The following is a 22,594-nucleotide window of genomic DNA, read 5'->3' on the forward strand; positions in this document are numbered from 1 at the left end:
GCTCCTATGAGTAATCGTTGTTATGTGGGTGACGATGTCCATTTAAAAGGATAAATGAGAATCAGTGAGCCAGTTGGTACAGTGGTTTAAGGCTGGATCTACACTAACATATAAAATCCAGAGTATCTGCTTTGAACTGGATTATATAGCAGTATAGACCCCATATAATAAAATTAATGTGGATTATCTTCTTTGATAATCTAGAGGATATGACAATGTAGATACTGGAAATAACTGCACCCAGCCTCTGGGCACATATCCCTTTGGAAATAAATGGCAATCATGACTTTGTTGAAAAGAAAAAATGATGTCATATCCGTTTGGCAAATGAACATGTAGAGACCACCTTTTGAAAACCACTAGTTAATAAAAGCATGACCTTGTTAGAAGGCAACCCTTTGAATAAGAGATAGTCCTAAGCACTCGTGTAATGGCACACAGATAGCTCAGTTGTTAAACTGAAGAACCATGTCTTTAAACGGCCAAGGAAAAAAGACATGTCACTACAAAAATATATTTGGTTAGCAGAAGATGGGTGTTTCTTTGCAGTTGCAATTGCCCAAAAGAGATACACTCCCTTGAAACCTCTTAGTTTAAAATATGCACACAGAGATAAAAAACAAACAAACAAACTCTACTTTGAAAAATAACATATCTTGTTTACTCATAAAACATCTTGTATTAATTCACCATACAGACACATTTCTTATTTAAAGTTCAGTTATAGATAGGATGTAGTTCTCTCTGTGTTTTGAGTACACAGGGTATCTTCTTAATCAATAGTCCATAGTCTTTAAGTTGTACTCACTGAAGTCCATAAGTCATACTTGGCTACTGAAGTCCTAACAGCAACATGCATACCCTGTTTCCCCTAAAATAAGACATCCTTAGAAAATAAGACCTAGTAGAGGTTTTGCTGAATTGCTAAATATAAGACCTCCACTGAAAGTAAGACCTAGCAAAGCTTTTGTTTGGAATTATGCCCGCCAAACAGAACACCAGAGCATGCAGGATCGGTAAATGTATGTACCATAGAGTGTTGTACATGGAAATAATAGTAGTAACAAGAAATTCTTGGTAGGATTCACAGTTTGGCTGGTTATGCTGGTTTGCAATGACAACTACTGTACAGTATATAATAAGTGTTCGTTTTTTGTTCAACAATAAATGTGAATTCTTCATGGAAAAATAAGACATCCCCTGAAAATAAGACCTAGAGCATCTTTGGGAGAAAAAATTAATATAAGACACTGTCTTATTTTCGGGGAAACACGGTATACCTCCACTGAGGAGTGATACAAAACAGACATCCACCTCTACTAAGGTGTAAAGCAGACACTGACTACAAAATGGAGTCCTGAGTCTGAACATGCTCAGTACAATCACATGTCTATAACCCCTCCCACACCAAAGAGGTACAGTTAAACTGGCAAATCAACATACACATAGAATACAGTTTGGAAATACATACATTAACAAATAAATAGTGAAAGCTTTAGGAGGTTGCTATTTCCAACAGTAGGCCCCTTCTACACTGCCATATAGTCCATATTATCAAAGCAGATAATCCACATTATTTGATTTGAACTGGTTTACATGAGTCTACACTACCATATTATCTAGTTCAAAGCAGATAATCTGGATGTTATGAGGCAGTGTAGAAGGGGCGGTAGATTGCCTGAGGCCCCTTCCACACAGCTGAATAAAATCTCACATTAACTGCTTTGAATGGGAATATATGGCAGTATGGGTTTAGAAAACCCAGTTCAAAGAAGATATTGTAGGATTTTTCTGCCTTGATATTCTGTGTTATTGGCTGTGTGGAAGGGCCCTAAACCGTATGATTCTGCTTTGGCTGCCTATTAGTGACTCTTCATAGCAATAAGATATGATACAAAAAAAGGAGGTGGATATGGTGGAAACACTGAGGCACCTTCTACACTGCCATATAATCCAGATTATGAAACAGATAATCTACATTATCTGCTTTGAGCTGGATTATATGACTCTACACTGCCATATGATCCAATTCAAAGCAGATAATCTGTATATTGCAGTGTAGAAGGGACCTGAGGGCCCTTCCACACAGCCATATAGCCCAGAATAACAAGGCGGGAAATCCTACGTTCTCTGCTTTCAACTGGAATATATGGCAGTGTGGATTCAGATAACCCAGTTCAAAGCAAATATTGTGGAATTTTTCTGCCTTGGTATACTGTGTGGAAGGGCCCTGAGAGTATCTGCTAAAGATAATCTGCAGCTAATTGTTAATGACCACGTTCCATTTCTCTTCCTTTCCCGCCCAAATTGCTAAACCCTGACTTCAGAAATGTCCCCTGTCCCTCCTTGTTTTTGTGTTTTGACACTTCGGATCCGGGCCCGTGAGGGGCCAAGAGCTCATAAAACGCTCGTTTCATCCTTAATCTGGTTTCATTGTGGCGAAACCGTGGCGAGGCGGGGAGGGAGAGGAGTCCATCCGAGCTGCCTCTTCCCCTCACACCTGCCTCGGGCCGGGCCTAATTCCATTAATAGTAATTGTCAGATAGCTTTTGTAAAAAATAAATAAAAAATGCCACGTATTCACGGCGTGTCTTTTCCCCCTCATGATATATGAAGAGGGGTTCGGGAGCTGGAGAAGGAGGAGGAAAAAAGAGCCATTGATTCCCGGCCGTGAAAGAGCCGGCGTGAGACTGGGCTTTCACCTGCCTCCATGCCTGGAAAATTCGGGGGCCAGAAAAACGCGTTAAATTAACCGTTGGCTAATTTGCCGGGCCTCCTTTTCGCCATAATCCTCCCGCCTCCCGCCCTTCCCTTGTCAGTGTATTCCTCAGAAATGACTACACTTTGCCAGGTTCAAACGGTGCCTGAAGAAACAGGCTCCTTCCACACAGCTGAATAAAATCCCACATTATCTACTTTGAAGTGGAATATATGCCAGTGTGGACTCAGATAACCCAGTTCAAAGCAGAGATTGTGGAATTTCCTGCTTTGATATGCTGGGGGCCCTTCCACACAGCCGTATAACCCAGAATATCAAGGCAGATAATCCACAATATCTGTTTTGAACTGGGTTATCTGAGTTCACACTGTCGTGTAATCCAGTTAAATGTGGATTTTGTATAGCTGTGTGGAAGGGGTCTTAAATTCCAAAGCAACTGCAAAATAAGACTGGATCTACACTGTCATGTAACGCACTTTTAGGATCCTTCCACACAGCCCTATAGCCCAAAATATCAAGGCAAAAAATCCCATATTATCTGATTGTGGACTCAGGCCCCTTCCACTCAGCTGAATAAAATCCCATATTTTCTGCTTTGAAATGGAGTATTTATTTATTTACAAATTTATTTATTTACTGTACTTATACCCTGCCCTTCTTACCCCCAAAGGGGGACTCAGGGCAGCTTACAAACTATGGCAGTAATGTAATGTTAGATTCAGACAACAATATCAAAAAAATACATTATTATAAAATTGTAAAAAAAACCCACATAAATATCAATTGAAATAGTCTTTGAAATGATTAAAACATATTAAAACATATCAAAAATATATCAAACATATCAAACTTACATTACACTGAAGCATGATTACAGACCAGTGGCAAATACCCAGATTAGTTTAGTGTTTACACCTTTTTTGTAATTTAATATTTAATATTTATTTTACTTAAGTTATATTTGTCTTTACTGTTCTAATGTAGCACAAATCCTATGTAAAATCATACTATGTATTTTTGACATTAATATTGAAATCTGAAAAATATATAGAATGTTTTTACTATGGCAGTGTGGACTCAGATAACCCAGTTCAAAGCAGATATTGTGGGTTTTTATGTCTTGATATTCTGGGATATAGGGTTGTGTGGAAGGGCCCATAGAATGAAGTTTAACTGCAATGAACTGAGGACTATTCCACACAACTCTATAACCCAGAATATCAAGAAAGAAAATCCCACAGTATCTGTTTTGAACTGGGATATTTGAGTCCACACTGCCATGGCATATACCCTGGTTCAAGGCAGATAATGTGGGATTTTATTCAGCTGTGTGGAAGAGACCTATGTTATATGGCAGTGAAGATCCAGTTTAACTCCACCTGAGATCCAGGGTGTTTCAGGCCCCCACCTACACTGTCTTATAAAATCAAGATCATCTTTTGGAAATAGCAAGCTTCTTCAAGGCTCTACTACTAATTTGTTTTGTATATGATTCTGTTTGCTTACTGTATTGTATATGTATGTTTTGGCATGCATGTTTCTTGAGGTTGTGGGAGGGGCTGCAGATCACATTATCAGATCTGGGACTGCTCAGATCTCAGAATGTGTTTTAGAACACAGAGCTGCCATTAGAACTTGGACTGTTAAGAGCAAACTCATGATGCTCTTGATTACAAGAAAGATTCCTTGTGCTATCTGCACAGAGAAACTCCTTTAAACCTATATGTAACTGGATCGACTAGTTATGTTCCTAGGGCCCTTCCACACAGATATATATCCCAGACTATCAAGGCAGAATAACTCACAATATCTGCTTTGAACTGGAATATCAGAGTCCACACTGCCATATATCCCAGTTCAAAGAAGAAAATGTGGGATTTTATTCAGCTGTGTGGAAGGGGCCCTAGAATCATACAATCATACAATCATAGAGACCTCATGGGCCATCTAGTCCTGTCTGTTGAATACATGAAGGTTGTGTTGCATGAGAAAACCAGCCCAGGGTCCTTGGGATGTCTAGTTTACCTGGGCCAGGTCCCCACTTACTGAAGTCTCCTCTTTTTCTATTTTTTTCTTCCTCCTTGGCCCTCCTTTCCTTTCCTTCCCTTCTTCCTCCTTCCCTTCCTTTCTTTCTCCTTTTTCGTCCTTCCTCACTTTTTTCCTTTCCTCCTCTTCTTCCACTCTGCCCGCCTTCCTTCCCCTTTTTCCTCTGGGAAGCCTGGCTTGTTAAAGGTACTTTGGAAAACTATGTTTCTCATGTATATGATTTCGCTTCTGGTGTGAGAGAATTGGCCGTCTGCAAGGACGTTACCCAGGGGACTCTGGATGTTTTGATGTTTTTACCATCCTTGTGGGAGGCTTATCTCATGTACCCACATGGAGCTGGAGCTGATAAAGTGAGCTCATCCCCGCTCTCCCCGGGTGGGATTCGAACCTGGCAGCCTTCAGGTCAGCAACCCAACCTTCAAGTTACAAGGCTTTAACCCACTACTCCTGTTGTCTTAAAGTTGTTAATGACTTATTGCTTCCACAAAACAGCCCTATCATGGGGTCTTCTTAACAAGATTTATTCAGGCTCCTTCTACACTGCCATATAATCCAGATTATCAAAGTGGATAACCTACATTATCTGCTTTGAACTGGACTATATGAGCCCACACTGCCATATAATCCAGTTCAAAACAGATAATCTGGGTTTTATATGGCAGTGTAGAAGGGGCCACAGAGGGGCTTTGCCTTTGCTTTCCTCTGAGGCTGAGAAAGTATGACCTGCCCAACATCATTAGTAGGGTTTCCATGGCTGAGCATGGAGTTGAATATTCTCCATAGTCATATTCCAATGCTCATACTTTCCTTATCTACTTAGCCTGGGTTGTTTGAGGGATTTGTTGTTAAATACCTCCAATAGAGTTTTCTTGGCAATACATATTCAGAAGTGGTTTGCCATTACCTTTCTTTGAGGCTGTGAGAGTCAACTTCTCCAGGTCATCCATGGGCTTAATATCAGGGACAGAATGCAGTCCTTTACCCATTCTATGGGATTTTTAAAACATATTTCCCTGATGAAGAAGGCAGGGAAGTTTGAAAGCTCACATAATGCTTTATCTACATTTTAGTTCCCCAGTAAAGAAATCACCATTTTATAGATTTTGGATTTCAGATTCTACTTTTTATATATGTCTACATCTTTAGATTTTGTTTGCTTTGTAAGAAAAACAAAATAAACCCACAGGTCAAGTCTTCCATCCTTCTTCACTTTAAGCGGATTTTTTTTTTTTGCCCTGGAGTGGGCTAGTTAAAGTAGCTTCACTTGAAGTGTCATCCCCTTACATTTCCTTTCAGCTTCTGTCTCAAGGGAGTCGGAGTCACTTATTGGAAACAGGGATGCTTCAATACAAAGTCATCAAAGCACTCTGGTTCTTGTCTTAAGTGACAGGCCGCCTTTATTGGCCTGTTTGAAATACGCCTCCTGCTTTTCACTCACTCCCTATCCCTCTTTGTCTGCTCTATAGAGAAAATGCAGACAATAAAAAGCAAAGCCTGGCCAACTCTCCATGCTCAGTCTTGGGCACTGCCAACTTCAGCTCCACAGCAGATTGCAATGGTCATGACTTAATTAATTTAGAACTAGTCACTTCCTACAAAAGGGAATCATGCCTGCCTGTGTGTGATGGGACAGTGCCTTATTTGTTGCTTTGAAATCTGGATGAAAGGCATTCTTACAATAACTATGAACGAATGTGAAAAAGACCTTCAAACCATAGTGTAGAAACTTACAATTAACTCTCAGAAACTTCTAACACCAAACATCATGACCAGTGGCTTTGTAGATAGGCATTTCTGGCTCTCCTTCAAATCAATTTTGATTCATTTAATCCTGTGCTCCCAAAGAGGTTATTTTGATTCTCGTGAGATCATGACAGAAAACCACTGAACACATCCACTACTACATCCCTAAACACACTTTCTTATCAAGTAAATTCCATCAAGATTGGTGGAATTTATTTCCAAGTATGGTTAAAACAGCCCTGCACTCTCTTTGTGTTTTAGTGGGAAACTTAAGTGCATGCTTAAATTTCATCCATCTAAATCTAACTTGAGTCATGCTTTGATTCTTCTTTCTACATGGAAAGAAATTGGCTATAGTCACTAGATGGGAGTCCATGAACCATCTTTTGAATTTTAAGACATATTCCTAACTTTAACATATTGAAACTAAATACTGAGATGTGCTAGTGTAACACTGGCTGGCTACTAATGCCTATGGTAATTAGACTTAAAAAGCACAGCTCATCGAAGCAAGAGGATCCTGATATTTTCAGTGTCTTTTATTGCTGAAGTAAAGCAGGGTATTCCAAAAATGTATATACCCCATAATAGATAATAGTAGTTTTGATGATTAATTGAAGACAAAATAAATGCAGATATACTAAAGAATAAATGTTATAATAATGATTTAACAAGACTTACAAATTCCATCTTAAATTACAATTTTATCTCAGATGCTCAAATGGCTTTTCCCTGAGCAGCAGTACACTGCTTGCATTGCCAAAGCACAAAGTTTCAAGCCTATCTTTAGGTTTCTCTTGTAGTTTTGGGACTCATCTCTACTTTTGGAATTTGTAATGCTGTGAATTGTGTATAGATGTTTTGAAAAAGAATACACCCTCTCACATACACACCTGGACTGTGTATTGTTAGGGTGCATACATTTTTGGGACACATTGTAGATCTACCGGAGATCTTTAAATATAGAGAGGAACAGAAAAAAATTAAATAATTGTAATATATGTGTACTAAGTATAGTTCATGTGTAATATCCCAAAGACATCTAACCCACGAGTTAGTAGCTGTGCCTCAGAGAGCCCTTTTCTGTTTTGTAGACTTGATAAGATGTAGTGTTCCTTTCTTCTTTTGTCTGGAAGAAGCCCCTGTGGAATGTTGACTTCCTACTGGCCACTAGAACCATTTAGATCAGGCAGCTTGGCATGTCAGTCATCCCTCTGCACCCATACACTCCCTAACTTTCTCTTTCTTTTCCTTGCAGTTTCAGCATATGACAACTTTGAAGAGGGCAAAACAGATAGGGTAAGATTTTAACTAGTTTTTAAAAAAAAATCCAACTCACCTACATCTCAAATGTAACTGATTTTATCAGAGCTTTCCTCTTCTACCTCCCCCTCTTTTTCACTGAATTCTTATTGCTGACTGTTCTCACTAGCTGTACCACATCCCACAAAAACCCAACAACAGGCAATTGCCCATGTGACCTTTTTCCTCCTCCCATGGTTCTGATTGAATCAGAACACAACCAATAACAGATAACAGGCACAAACTCCATTATATTATATTGAAAAATGGCGAGTGCTGGCAGTAACTGCAAAAGTAACAAGCCACCAAAGTACTAGCTGTCCTTCTTGGAGATACAGTAGAATCACGCTTATCCAACATAAACGGGCCAGCAGAACATTGGATAAGCGAAAATGTTGGATCATAAGAAGGAATTAAGGAAAAGCCTATTAAACTTCAAATTACGTTATGATTTTACAAATCAAGCACCAAAAGCAGTTCGATACATGGTAACGTTATGTAGTAATTACGGTATTTATGAATTTAGAACCAAAACATTGACTACAAAAACATTGACTACTGAAAGGCAGACTGTGTTGGATAATACAGAACATTGGATGAGCGAAGGTTGGATAAGCGAGACTCTACTGCATAAGATTAGATTACAAAGTACATACACATAGCAGCACACTACCACCCCACACACATACCCCATTACCATAGGCCCTAACTATCATAGTGAATATTGAATAATGCTGGGAGTTGCAGTTCAGCAACTTCTGGTGGGCTGCTTTTTGTTCATCGCCAGTGTACAATACTGGAAGGAATTATTTTACCCACTGGTCAGGCTTAAATAACAGAGGGAAGAAGTACTATGTACACACAAAGTGAAAAAGAGCTCACCTTGGTGGTGGGGCCCAAAACTTCAGTGGTCAAATGTTGTTTTTTGGGGTGTATAAAAGATCATAATTCCTGCCTGTAATATGAAACATTAGCCTCCAGAAGTATACCCTTCAACTCTTAACGACATCTAATCTGTGGTCAATTTGGGCACATGAGAATGAAAAAAAACTAAACATCTTAACACGCAACAGAGACATCAAAGCATTTCATTTGACACACCTGGGATGAAAGTCTGCCCTTATTCAAAATGTGTTTAGACCATATTGCTAAATTTTCTGGATATTTGCTTTTCATCTTTGAGTAGTACATGTTTGCTTTTCATCTTTGAGTAGTACATGTTTGTTGTGGTCCTGTGCCCTTATTGTTTATGCTAGATACTAATGCAATCTCTGTCTTAAGCTGCTACCACTATTAGTGGTTATTTGGACATTCCCCCTCAGATTGATGGGCCCTGAATTCCTGTGATAACAGAGCCATTGGACATAGCTATCATCCTTCCAATAGTGCAGTTTCACATATCTTGAAGAGATTGCTAAGATTTCAGGACTGAAAGAAAACTAGTCAACAGGACTAAGAAGTCTTTGACCTACCAGATGCTGAATCACAAAAGCAATAGCCCCTTTGCCCTGAGCATGCTGAGTGGAGCTGCTAGGTAATGGTTCAAGGTATCAGAAAGTTTCCTGTGAGGGAAAACTTAGAAAGTGACCATAGGGGCTTATAAGTTAGAGCTATCCTGAAGAATAAGTCTAGGGTATTGAGACATTAAAGACAGGGTAAGCTCACAGTGATTTCAAGTTGTTAACCATGCATAAAACAACCTGAATCATGTTGTAAGCATTGTGATACATTCTTCTGATAAAGGACATCAGCTAGAACAGAAGTGAGAAATACTGAAGTGAACTGAAGTGAACAGGTCATGCTAGCTGAGGGATTCTGGGAGCTCATGCGTTTTACTTCCTGTACTTGCTTTTATGCAAAATGAGGTTGCAGGCACAATAGAGAAGGCATGTGTGTGAAAAGATAGTAGATGTCTCAGAACTGAAGTACTGAGGTATGCTTCTTAGTAGAGTCCCTTCTGAATTGTGTGTATGGGAAAGAGACTTTACATTGACTGTCAGCATGACTCCATGAATATCATGGGTATCTTAGGCTAGGAGTACTCAGAGGTGGTTTTGCCATTTCATTCCTCTAAAATATACTTCAGTATATTCATTGGCTGTCTCCCATCCAGGTACTCACCAACACTCACACTGATTAGCTCCCACTCCTCAATGAGTAGCTAGACTAGAAATAGGACTGAGCTGAGGGATTCCTTTCCCCACATTCCTAAGCATGTTTTCCTAAAGGGCTTTGCATTTGGCTTTCCTGCTAGCCACTGTCTCCTCCTCCTTTGATGACATAGTAATGGGATTTCTGTGAGGGAACTTCCTCTTTAAGAAAACTGCCCTAGGTTAACCATGTGGTTGGTCTCCACCATTTTTAGGGTCCTGTCTGGTTTTCCTTTCTCCCTGTAAGGACACACATTTTGCCTCTCTCAAGGCAAAATGTAATTGCATGGATATTTTTTACTTTTTACCCTCTTTAGAAGATGATATTTAGTCAGCTAGTTAGCTCCAAGATCTTTTTTTGTCAAAAATGTATTTCTTTTACTTCAATAAATATTTTTGAACCAGAGTTCTAACTCTGCAATCCCAAGCCATCCTAAGGAATAGAAGGCTATCCTTTCTCACCACAGTTAATTTTCTGATGGTTAAGGAGTTTACTCCTTGTACTCTGCTATATTTTGGTGGAATTGCCCCCAGTTGAGGGTAATTTTTGAGCCTAACATCTCTGATTCCCCAACCAAAAGGATGTCCCCTTTCCTCTTTTTCTGGGACTATATGTACTATGATATTGTAAAACTACACATATAAATACAAAGGCTATCTGGAAGCAACCAATTCTGATCTTTGGAAAGAGCAATGCATCCCTTCTCTGACAGTCAGCAGGAGAAGGAAAAGGAAAAAGGAAAAAGAGAAAGAGGCAGAGGCAAGGATCAGAATGAGAAAGAGAATAGAGGGGAAGATGCTACATAGAGAAGGTTATTCTAATTTGTAATAGGATTTGACAGCAAAATAGAGAAAGCCCAAGAAAGAATGGGAACAGGGTACCAGAGAAAGAAGAGTGAGATGAGGTGGCAGAAAATTAAAATAAACTCACTTCTGGCTGTGGCCACCATTACTGGCATGCTGCTGTTGAGAAGATTCCCTGAAACAGAAATGGGGAAAATGTGCCCCCTGTAGCTCCCTGTTTTTCAGGTTTCCCCAAATGTCCCCTTTCCACCCGCCAAAAGGATAGTTTGCCACTTGTAGTGACCTTGAGGGCAACAAAGTGGCCCTTACAACAGCTCCTGTCCTTCAAAGGAAACTCATTTTGTCTGTGCAGTTGAGTTTTTCTGTTATCAATGTGACACAGAGCCTAATAATGGATAACAGAAGAAGGTGCAAGCCCATAGCCAAAGGGGTGGTGGTTTAGGGGTTCAAGTAAAGGTAACGGTTGGCCCCTGGGATTAAGTCTAGTCATGTCTGACTCTGGGGGTTGGTGTACATCTCCATTTCTAAGCAGAAGAGCCGGCATTGTCTGTAGACACCTCAAAGGTCATGTCTCAGGCATGACTGCACAGAGCACCATTACCTTTATGCCAGAATGGTACCTATTGATCTACTCAATTTGCATGTTTTCGAACTGCTAGGTTGGCAGAAGCTGGGGCTAACAAAAGGAGCTCACCCCATTCCCCAGATTTGAACCACTAACTTTTCTGTCAGCAAGTTTAGCAGCTGAGTAGTTTAATCCGCTGTACCACCCTGGGGGCTCCATTAGGGGTTCAAACCACTCCAAAAAATTTCAGATGTCCCCATGCCAAGTATATGAGAAGCAGAAATTAGAGTCCATCCATAACTACAAGCACTATCTCAATCCAAATTTTGATTATTCACACTATCATTGCCTACCTTTCTACCAATTTATATTGCAATAGCAGCAATAGCTGACATAGTGGAAGTGACCATAGTGCAAGATCTGCCAAAATGTGGTAGCCAGCAGGCAAAGCCTAAGGCACAGGATGAGGGGGATTTGATCTGGATTGTATGTGGAAACTGAGGAAACTGTGGAAACTGAGGTGTCCACCACTGGTTCATCTAATCCAAGCCCTGTCAAAAAACAATGGAACAGGAGCAAAGAGAAGAAGCCGTGTCATTATTAGGCCTTGGACTTTATATGAACAAGACTGTTTCTGATGACCAAGTGAAATCTCAGTTAGTGCAAAATCCACAGACTCCACTGTCAAGATATGTACTTTCTGTAGATAGAAGAGGCATCTAAGATTTCAACCCAAAGTTCCACTGATTCTCCTGGTTGGCCTACTCATTTCATGTACAAGGTACACTGTACATATGGTGTGATGTTTGGAGGAGAGGTTGGGGGTAAAAGTGTTCATCAGAAGTTTGGTGAATTGGTGGTTAAACCATTGGTGTAATGGGAAAATGCAATAGAAGTCTTCAAAGGACACCAAAAAACAGAGTGCCATCAGAACAATTTGTGCTTGGCTGAAAATTTCTTGCTAAGTCACAGTGGAAACATGTGGACACAAAGTACCATATAGTGAAGAATGCACATGAAGAAAGAGTTATGAGGCTGGAATACTGCAAATCAGAAAATATGTTGGCAGACATCCTGAAGAAAGGAAGCCCTTACCCCGACAAACTCATGACAAGCTGAAGAAGATGTTGAACCTGCTAAACTCGAGCAGTCATGGCAGGAGAAGGGGATTGTTAGGTTTCATCCCTGAACCGCACAAGTCTCTTGTATCATCAAGTTTCCAGTCCTCAATCAATAGCTAATCTAGAGACAGGGCCAAGCTGCGGACTGGAAACTTGATGATACTTGTGCAGTTCAGAGATGAAACCCAACAATCACGATAAAGGTAATAAGAAGAAAGCAGAAGAAAACAGAAACTTCTGCCAATAGTGGAAACTATTGTCCTTTGTCAGGAGACACTGACTTGAAAAGTCATCTTAAGGAGAAAAAAATTTCAACCTCTCCCGAATTTTTTTTCCTGCCTATGGGCCTGAGAAGGTGAGAAAATAATAGTTCCTTATTCCTGTGCTAAAGTTGTCAGCAGGAGTAATCTTGTGTAGTGGGAGTGTACTGTAATCATATTTAGTGTTGAATATGGATTTTAAGCAATTTGCAGGCCATTTTGAAAGTCCAGCTACTCACCTTCCCATGTGTAATTCACAAGTCTTGAGAACCCATGAGGTTTGTATGTATGTACACAAACACAGAAGCTTTCAGAAATAAGCCTTACTCGATATCTTCCTGGATATGAGGGACAGAACCTGCAAGAAGATTGACACTCTCTTTTCAAGGAAGCCATTATTTCCTTTACCAAGCAAACTGTGACCACTTCTTGCCTGATCTCTTTTATTTAAATAAATATAAATACAACTCTGAGAAATGAGAAAACCGAAACCACTTTAATTCGGATTCTACCCCTTCACATACCCCCATCCAAACTTGCAAATTTTATACAAATATCTGTACAAAAAAGGAGAGTCTTGTCAGAAGGCTTTCATGGTCGGAATCACTGGGTTGCTGTAAGATTTCAGGACTGCATAGCCATGTTCCAGAAGCATTATCTCCTGACATTTCACCCACATGTACAGCAGGCATCCTCTGAGCTTGTGAGGTCTGTTGGAAACCATGCAAGTGGGGTTTATACATTTGTGGAAGGTCCAGGGTGGGAGAAAGAACTCTTGTTTACTTGTGGACAATTTCAATAGAAAGGAGGAAACCATGAAAATGAACAAAATTTGGCTACCACTATTTAAAAAAAAAACCCTCTAAAATCGGGACAGTAAATAAAGAACAACACTCAGAAAACAGGCATGAAACAATCAGGGCCAGTGAACACCTCCCAACAAAGGATTCCTCCAGGCAATAAGCAGCCTTGAAGTTAAAAGGCCATTCAATGCTAAACAAGATGATGAATTGTGAATGTTTCAATTGGCCAGCTTGATTAGAATACAACTTCAAAGCCTGTCTGTTTCCTGCCTGGGGAAATTCTTTGTTGGGAAGTGTTAACTGCCCCTGATTGTCTCCTGTCTGATATTCCCCTGTCTTCAGAGTGTTGTTCTCTTACTTAATGTCCTTATTTAAGAGGGTTTAAAAAAAAAATCCTGATAGCCAAATTTTGTTCATTTTCGTGATTTCATTTTGATTTTTTAGGCAGGAAACAGCCAGGCTTTGAAGCTGCCAGGCTATTCAATGCTTATCAAGGTGGCCAATTGAAACATTCACACTTGCCTCAAACAGACAAGAGTTCTTTCTCCCACCCTGGACTTTCCAGATATACAAACCTCCCTTGCTTAGTTTCCAACAGACCTCACAACCTCTGAGGATGCCTGCCATGGATGTGGGCGAAACGTCACGAGAGAATGCTTCTTCTGGAACATGGGCCACGCAGCCCGGAAAACTCACAGCAACCCAGTGATTCCGGCCATGAATGCCTTCGATAACTCAAGGAGTCTTGTCTTTCTCCATACCCATGGCAGTGATAAATGTGTGTGAAAAGGAGGGGGGGGACTCTTTTCTGGGACTGTGTTAAACAGTTCAGAACCGGAGGAGAATAGAACCATTGTCCCACTTTCTCGACCCTTTCTGGTGCCCGAGCCAAGGCGAGCCAGCCCTCTGGGTCCCAAAGGGGCTTCTCACAACGGGGAGGCCTTGTCCTCGCTGGCCGAGGCGGGCGAGAGGGAGTCCTCGTCCTCGGAGCGCGGGTATCGGCCCGGGTTGCCGGTGCAGCTGCAGCCGCCGTGGGTGTTGCGTTGGGCGCCTTTGCCCTCTTTCTTGTGCTTCACCCTCCGGTTCTGGAACCAGATCTTGACCTGCTTCTCGGACAGGTTGAGGTACGTGGCGATCTCGATGCGCCGCAGCCGCGAGAGGTACATGTTGGAGGAAAACTCCCGCTCCAGCTCCAGGAGTTGTGTGCTGGTGAAGGCCGTCCGCATCCGCTTCCCGTTTTGTAGCGGGCCCGTCCCGTCCGAAGCTCCTGGAACAAGAGAAAAGTTCAAAGACTCCGGTTAGAAAGGGGGCGAGGAATGACAGGGGCTCCCCTGCACTTCCAGCCCCTTGCAATAGTCGGTCTTAGCGGCAGTCTCAGGGCGCCGCATTCACAAGGCAGGCAGAGTTTGCAAAAGTTCCTCCATCAAGAGACTGAAGTCCAGTTTAACACTGCATGGCAGTTGTGCATTAATACATCCCAATGCTGCATCAGTGGACATGCCCGATTACAATGCATATTGGTATATGTGTTGTTGAAGGCTTTCATAGCCGGAATCACTGGGTTGCTCTGTGGCCATGTTCCAGAATATTCTTTCCCAACGTTTCGCCTGCATCTATGGCAGGCACCCTCAGAGGTTGTGAGGTCTGTTGGAAACTAGGCAAGAGGGAGTTTATATATCTGTGGAATGTCCAGGGTGGGAGAAAGAACTCTTGGCTGTTTGAGGAAAGTGTGAATGTTGCAATTGGCCACCTTGATTAGCACTGAATAGCCTTTCAGCTCCAAAGCCTAGCTGCTTCTTGTCTGGGGGAATCCTTTGTTGGGAGATATTAGCTGGCCCTGATTGTTTCCTGTCTAGAATTCCTTTGTTTTCTGAGTGTTGTTCTTTAGTAATATTTATCTGTGATCTTGTTGCTTACTGTTTTCTCTATGCATGTTCTGGTATGCAGCTTCCTTTACTCTAGAGTTTCGGAGAAGTCATAAAGAGCTGACCACATGCTTTCTTCTCTCTCTCCTTTTGACTATGTGACCTTTGATAGCTATGAGAGGCGGTCCAACCATAAGGCGAAATAGGCATTTGCCTGTGGCGCCATCGTCCCGGGGGCACCATCGTCCTGGGAGGAGGGCACCACTCTCCACCTCCTTCTCTTTCAGGCCTTCCAGCGGCCGCGCTGGGCCTTCCGGCCAGCGCAGACCCACCTTTGCACCACGCAAGCCCACCTTTGGGGCCTTCAGAGATTGTGAGGTCTGTAGGAACTTGGAAGCTAGGTATGTGGGGTTTATATATCTGTAGAAGGTCCAGGGTGGGAGAAAGAACTTTTCTTTGAAGCAGGTGTGAATGTTGTAATTAATCACCTTGATTAGCATTTAATGGCCTGTGGCTTCAAGGCCTGGCTTCTTCTTGCCTGGGAGAATCTTTTTTTGGGAGGTGTTAGCTGTCCCTGATTGTTTACTGTCTGGATTTCTTCAGTTTTCATAGTGTTGTTCTTTATTTATTGTCCTGATTTTAGAGGGTTTTTTTTAAATACTGAGGGCTATTTGGGTTATCTAAGTCCACACTGCCCTATATCCCTGTTCAATGTTTAGTGCTAAATTTGCAAATATAGTAATTCCTACATAACATTACCATGTATTGAACTGCTTTTTCTATTGATTTGTTGTAAAACATGATGTTTTGGTGCTTAATTTTTAAAATCATAATGTAATTTGATGTTTTATAGGCTTTTCCTTTATACTTCCTTATTATCCAACATTTTCGCTTATCCAACGCTTTTATTTTTCAGTGATTGGTTTGGGGGGGGCGCCAAAATTCTGTTCGCCTACACTTGAAAAATACCTAGGGCTGGCTCTGATAGCTATTTTGCTATTAGAGAGATACCCTGACCGGATGGCACAGAGAATTATCTCAAACATACCTGAAACTTGACTAATACGTTTTTGTACCTGTGTATGCTGAACACGTGAAGGTTGTGAGTAAACCAAATATGTTATTTTTTTTAAATCAAAGTCTGCTTCATTTTTTGTCTCTTGAGTGCATAATATAAAGCAAGGTATTTTATGGGAGAGTATATATATAGAGAGAGGGGGGCACTAAAAACACTTCTGAAGCACTGATGGTTTTTTATGCACTGGCAAAACTGTTTTCCTAGCAGATCAGAGATAACAGGTAATTCAGTCTAACAACTGAAACCATCACCTTACATAATTATATTTGGTTGTAAACCACAAGAGAAGATTTTACTTTAATGGATTTTTGGCTCTTCTCTGAAAGGTCGTGCTTTTATAAAAAGTGATGATCTCCAAAAGGTGCTTTCCCAAAAGGTTGTATATATTGCTAAACAGGATGTCATCTTGCAATGGCGTACAGCTCCCGGGATCCCCTACCTGGTGGCCATTACCTAGATCAGGTGGGTGACTTTGAAGGTTAAGAGTGCAATGTTCATCCCTTAACTCAGAAACTGCCAAGAATATATGTGTCTGTGTATCTTCAAGCTCATTATTTTCATAGGGAAGTACATAGAAGTAGTGTGCTTGTTTCTGGCTGTGAAAACAAGTGTTGGGCACGAAAGAGTGTGAATGCAGAGCAGTGCAGCCTATTTCAGCTGTGAATTGCTACTCCAGGAAGCTTCTAAGAGAGGAAGTTTGCCTCCTTCTTTTATTATTGCTGTTGTTTCTAGAAAGTAGGGCACGCTTTCTAAATTAGCTGGGGTTCCAGGACCAGGAAAACACTCTTTTGGCTTCACTGCATGCATGTTTGGCTAGATGTAAAACTAAAAGAGCCCTGGCCAATGACAAGGGGCTATAGAAGAATGTCTAATATTTCTAAAGTATTTGTAATTCTATAGATTGGGTTGCTCTGAGTTTTCCAGGCTGTATGGCTATGTTCCAGAAGCATTATCTCCTGACATTTCACCCACATCTGTAGCAGGCATTCTCAGAAGTGTGAGGTCTGCTGAAAACTAGAAAAGTTGGATTTACATATCTGTAGAAAGTCCAGGTTGGGGGAAAGAACTGTTGCAATTGATCACCTTGGTTAGCATTTAATGGCCTTGCAGATTCCAAGCCTGGCTGCTTCTATAAACTGATTGCACCGTTTTGTCAAAATATGTATTTTAGATTTGCCAAAGGTTTAATACTCTGCCTTAAGTCCTAGTATATGGGGAAAGTGCTTTCCCAGGCTTGGAATAACACTCCTGCAGGGGCCTAAATAACCCTATCTTGGAAGGTAAATCCTGGAATTTGAGGCCAAAGCATGCAATTATTGTGTTGTCGAAGGCTTTCATGGCCCCGGAATCACTGGGTTGCTGTGAGTTTTCCCTGCTGTATGGCTATGTTTCAGTAGCATTCTCTCCTGACGTTTCACCCACATCTATAGCAGGCATCCTCAGAACTTGTGAGGTATATTGGAAACTAGGCAAGTGGGGATTATATATATGTGGAATGTCCAGGGTGGGAGAAAGAACTCTTGTCTGTTTGAGGAGCAGACTATTCTTCTGGGCCCCTTACACACAGCTGTATAAAATCCACATTGAACTGGATCATTTGACAGTGTGGACTCAGATAGCTTAGTTCAAAGCAGATATTGTGAATTATCTGCCTAGATATTCTGAGTTATATGGCTGTGTAAGTCGCCAGAACCAAACTTGTTCCCTCAGAGCCGGAGAGATACCTTCACCTTCCTGCCTGCCTTTCCATTTACAACCCTTCCCAGATTTGGTGCTAGATTGGAGCACTTCAGGACTTCCCTCTGGTCCCTTCTACCCCAGTCCGGTCTCCGACTCCTCCTCAACTGCCCCTTGTGCTCCCCATCGGATGAAAGAAAATATGTTACATTTTTGTGCATTTATGCATTATGCTTTATGCATCCTCATGGTCCTGCTAGTTACTGCATAGCTATCTGGCTTGGCCCTGTATGGCGATGGGGATGCTGGTTTCAATGTGATATTTAACATACTTTGATCTAAGTAAATGGATACTTAATGGACGCATTGCATAACAAAAACAATCAGACTTGTAGAGCAAAATGTTCTCTATCAGATGATACTATTCACAAGCATATTCAGGTAGACTCTTTTTAATAATTGGCTTTGAACTTTGGTAGATTTTACCATTTGTGCCAAAATTGCCAAATTTAAAGAGATCCTGCAGGGCGAAGCCCCGTGGCACAGGTCCAGGCACAGTAGGTTAAACCTCTGAGCTGCGGAACTTGAATCCGGTGATGTGAGTAGATGAATAGGTACTGCTCCGGCAGGAAGGTAAGGGCGCTCCATGCAGTCATGCCAGCCACATGACCTTGGAGGTGTCTATGGACAAGGGGGCTTGGCTTAGAAATGGAGATGAGCACCATCCCCCAGAGTCTGACATGACTAGACTTAATGTCAGGGGAAAACTTTTACCTTTACTAGGACAGCACAAGCCTAATGCTTAGTCATAATTTCAAGTCCCTATCTTAGTTTGCATGGAAATTGCTGCAGTCTGAATATTGGTCAAAATTGGTTGCTACACATTTTCATGCACACTTTGAATCAACTTGTTTGACTGGATGTTGCATCCTTAAGGTTAAAATTGGTTTCATCGCAATCCACTGAAAAAAACTGTACAGGATTTCAATTTACTAGCCATTCTTATACATTTAGTTTCAATTTGATTAGACCCCAAAAATGGCATTTTGTTAAATGTGCTGCGCAGGCTGACTGACTACTCTTCAGATAAGGGAGTCTAGATCAACAACTATTGCAGATAGAGTCAAGTTTTGGGAAAGGTATAGAATCGTAGAGTTGGAAGAGACCTCACGGGCCATCCAGTCCAACCCCCTGCAAGAAGCAGGAAAATCACATTCAAAGCACCCCCAACAGATGGCCATCCAGCCTCTGCTTAAAAGCCTCCAAAGAAGGAGCCTCCACCACACTCAGGGGCAGAGAGTTCCACTGCTGAACAGTGAGGAAGTTCTTCCTAATGTTCAGGTGGATTCTCCTTTCCTGTAGTTTGAAGCCGTTGTTCCACGTCTTAGTCTACAGCAGAAAACAAGCCTCCTCCCTCCTCCCTGTGACTTCCGCTCACATTCATGGCCATCATGTGTCGTCTCAGCCTTCTCTTCTGCAGGCTAAACATGCCTAGCTCTTAGTTTAACTTAGTGTGAACTTAGTTTAACACCTAAGGTAACATTTGAACAAAATTGGAGACATGGTGGGAAGGTTGAGACCACTTGGCATGGAATGACTTTCTTAAGACTTCCCAAACTGATCCTGCCAGGCTGTCAATGATCGAAATAAGTGCACCGCCCTTTCGACCGTCCCCAGGAATGGTGTGAAACGGGGGTCTGTCCAGGAGTCGAGGCTGCCCTTACCCATGCCGAGGCAGTGGAAGCGCCGGGGGTCGCTCAGGCTGTAGGCGGCGGCCGTGCAGACAGGTGGGTGGCCCAAGGCGTGGACCCTCGCTGCCACTGTTGCCGCGGAGCTGGCCAATCCGCTCTGCTGCGGGGAAGGCGGCTGCGCCGGGTGGCTGAAGGGCACTTCTCCTCCTCCTCCTGCGGCGGCGGAGAAGTGGTTGTGATGCTGGTGGTGGCCCTTGAGCAAGGGGATGGCGGCTCCTCCTCCTCCTGGGGCTCCTGCCGCCGCCGCTCCGACCCGGGCCGAGGAGGAGGCGTGCAGGTGCGAGGCGACACAGAGGGGACACACGCAGAAGCCGCTGCTCTTGCGCGACGCCCCTCCGCAGCCGTGCAAGCCGCTTCCCCCGGGGGCCATGGACATCACGCCCAGTGGGATGAGGAAGTCCTGGGGAGGGCCCGGAGGGTGGTGCTGGTGCGGGTGCGGAGGGTGTGGAGGGTGCTCACCCGTGGAGGGCCGCGCCGAGTCCTTGACGATCAGCGAGTCCACGTAGAAGGAGCGCGACATGGCTACAAAGGGTCCTCCTGGGACCAAGACGATTGATTCCCTCTTTCTGCCCGGCCCCGGGGCTTCTTATGGGCAGCGCTGAACAAAGGGGGCTAGTTGAGTCCTCCTCCTCTCTCTCTCTCTCTCTCTCTCGACCTCCCCTGGATCCTTGATGCCCCCCCCTTGTCTCGCCTCCTTCGCCGGCTGTGGGGATTTATAACCACTCTTTCGACACGTGATGCTTGGAAGCCGGCGCGCGTCTCAAGCTCCTTATTGGGGAGCCCTTCCCCCCCTCCTTTCCCCAAAGGGTGCCCTCTCCCGCCCTTCTCCCGAGTGGGACTCGAAGCTGAGTTGTCCCCTTTCTCCCCCAGAGGGAGAGACAGATGCACCTGCCTCACTCGGGAAGCCGCTTCCAGTCGCAGCATCTTCTCCCTCTCGCTCTCTCCACTGACTTCCGAAACCATGCTACTTTCTTGGACCAAGCTTTGCGCTTCTGCGTCCAGTTTTCTCTCTCCCTTCCTTTTCTTCCTCCCTTCTTTCTCTTCACGGCTGATGAAAACTTCCCAAAGAGAGAGTGTCCAGTGTGTGTTTTTCAGTAACCCTGATGGCACCCAAAATGCCGACTCTTGGTGACCCCATGGACCAGCCCAGGCCAGAGCTCCTGTCAGCTGTGGTCACCTCCAGCTCCTTCAAGGTCAAGCCAGTCCCTTCAAGGATACTATCGATCCATCTTGCTCTTGGTCAGCCCTCTTCCCCTTCCCTTCCATTTTCCCCAGAATCATTCTCTTCTCCAAGATTTCCTGTCCTTTCATGATGTGGCAAAGTACTTCATCTTTGCTTCTAATATCCTTCCCTCCAGTGAGCAGCCGGGCATTATTTTCTGGAGTATCAACTGGTTGGATCTTCTTGCGGTCCAAGGGACTCTCAGGATTTTCTTCCTTCAGCCTTCCTTATGGTCCAGCTCTCACATCCATAGGTTACTATAAAATTCTGTCACTGCCTCCATGTTTTCTCCCTCTATTTGCCACTTATCAATCAGTCTGGTTGCCATCATCTTGGTTTTCTTGATGTTTAACTGCCACCCAGATTTTGCACTTTCTTCTTTCACCTTGGTTAGAAGGCTCCTCAGCTCCTCCTCGCTTTCAAATGTTTTTGGCCTACAACTCCCAGAAACCCCAGCCAGTTTACCAGCTGTTAGGATTTCTGGGAGTTGAAGGCCAAAAACATCTGGGACCCTAGATTGAGAACAACTGAAGTAGCCACAGTAAGAACAGACCACAGAACTACAGACTGGTTCAAGATTGGGAAAGCAGTAAGGCAGGACTGTCTATTCTCACCCTATTTAACATGTATGCAGAACACATCATGCGACCTGCAGGGCTTGATGAATCCAAGGCTGGAGTTAAAATTGCTGGAAGAAACATTAACAACCTTTGATGGTTGAAAGTGAGGAGGAGCTGAGGAGCCTTATAATTAAGGTGAAAGAAGAAAGTGCAAAAGCTGGGCTGCAGTTAAACATAAACAAAACAAATGTGTATTCTGCCACTATCTCCCCAAGGGCTACCATCTCCCCAATCTGGCAACCTATCTTTGCACTAGCTGCAGTTTCCTAACCATCTTCAAAGGCAGCCCCAGGTAGAGTGCATTAGAGTAGTCCATGCCAGATGTAACTAAGGCCTACAACAGGAGGACCTCTGACTTGTCTGGATTAAGTCACAAGTCACGCTCTATCTCAGAAGAGTGCAATGGCAAACCCCCTCTTCCCAAGGAAACACTTATTATATGGCAGAGGGGTGATAGTTGGGCAAGGGCTTTGTGAGACCAGGGCTCTAACCCACACTTGGCCTTGGAAACCCACTGGCTGACTTTAGGCAAGGCGCACTGGGCGGGGGGGGGGGGGCTTCCACACAGCCATATAACCCAGAATATCAAGGCAGAAAATCCCACAATATCTGCTTTGAACTGGGTTATCTGAATCTACACTACCATATACTCCAGTTCAAAGCGGATAATCACCGAGGTGGCGTTAAACCCTTGTGCTGGCTGGATTGCTGATCTGGAGGTTGCGATGGGGTGAGCTCCCGTCTGTCAGCTCTAGCTTGCAGGGACATGACATGACAGAAGACTTCCAGCAGGATATCACATCCGGGCTTCCCTGGGACGGCCAATTCTCTCACACCAGAAGCGACTTGAAGTGTGTTCTCAAGTCGT

General features: G+C 43.1%; 1 protein-coding gene across 1 annotated transcript; it reads right to left on the minus strand.

Annotated features, from left to right (window-relative positions):
* Positions 1–13,187: 13,187 nt before the first annotated feature.
* Positions 13,188–20,680, minus strand: gsx2 (GS homeobox 2). The gene is made up of 2 exons (XM_003221571.4): positions 19,858–20,680; positions 13,188–14,780 (listed from the first exon to the last, which is right to left on the minus strand). Exons 1-2 carry the CDS (start codon positions 20,402–20,404, stop codon positions 14,440–14,442), a joined length of 888 nt encoding a protein of 295 aa, XP_003221619.2. The 5' UTR covers positions 20,405–20,680; the 3' UTR covers positions 13,188–14,439.
* Between the last annotated feature and the right edge of the window lie 1,914 nt (positions 20,681–22,594).

This window comes from Anolis carolinensis, chromosome 5, assembly GCF_035594765.1.
Source record: "Anolis carolinensis isolate JA03-04 chromosome 5, rAnoCar3.1.pri, whole genome shotgun sequence".
In the NCBI taxonomy this organism is placed as follows: domain Eukaryota; kingdom Metazoa; phylum Chordata; class Lepidosauria; order Squamata; family Dactyloidae; genus Anolis; species Anolis carolinensis.

What these genes read in the sequence shown, in the direction of transcription:
- gsx2 (XM_003221571.4), bottom strand. Translation starts at nt 20,404, where the DNA reads ATGTCGCGCTCCTTCTACGTGGACTCGCTGATCGTCAAGGACTCGGCG. An exon ending in CTTCCACTGCCTCGGCATGG is followed by an intron (nt 14,781 to 19,857) that starts GTAAGGGCAGCC and finishes CTCTTGTTCCAG; the next exon opens with GAGCTTCGGACGGGACGGGC.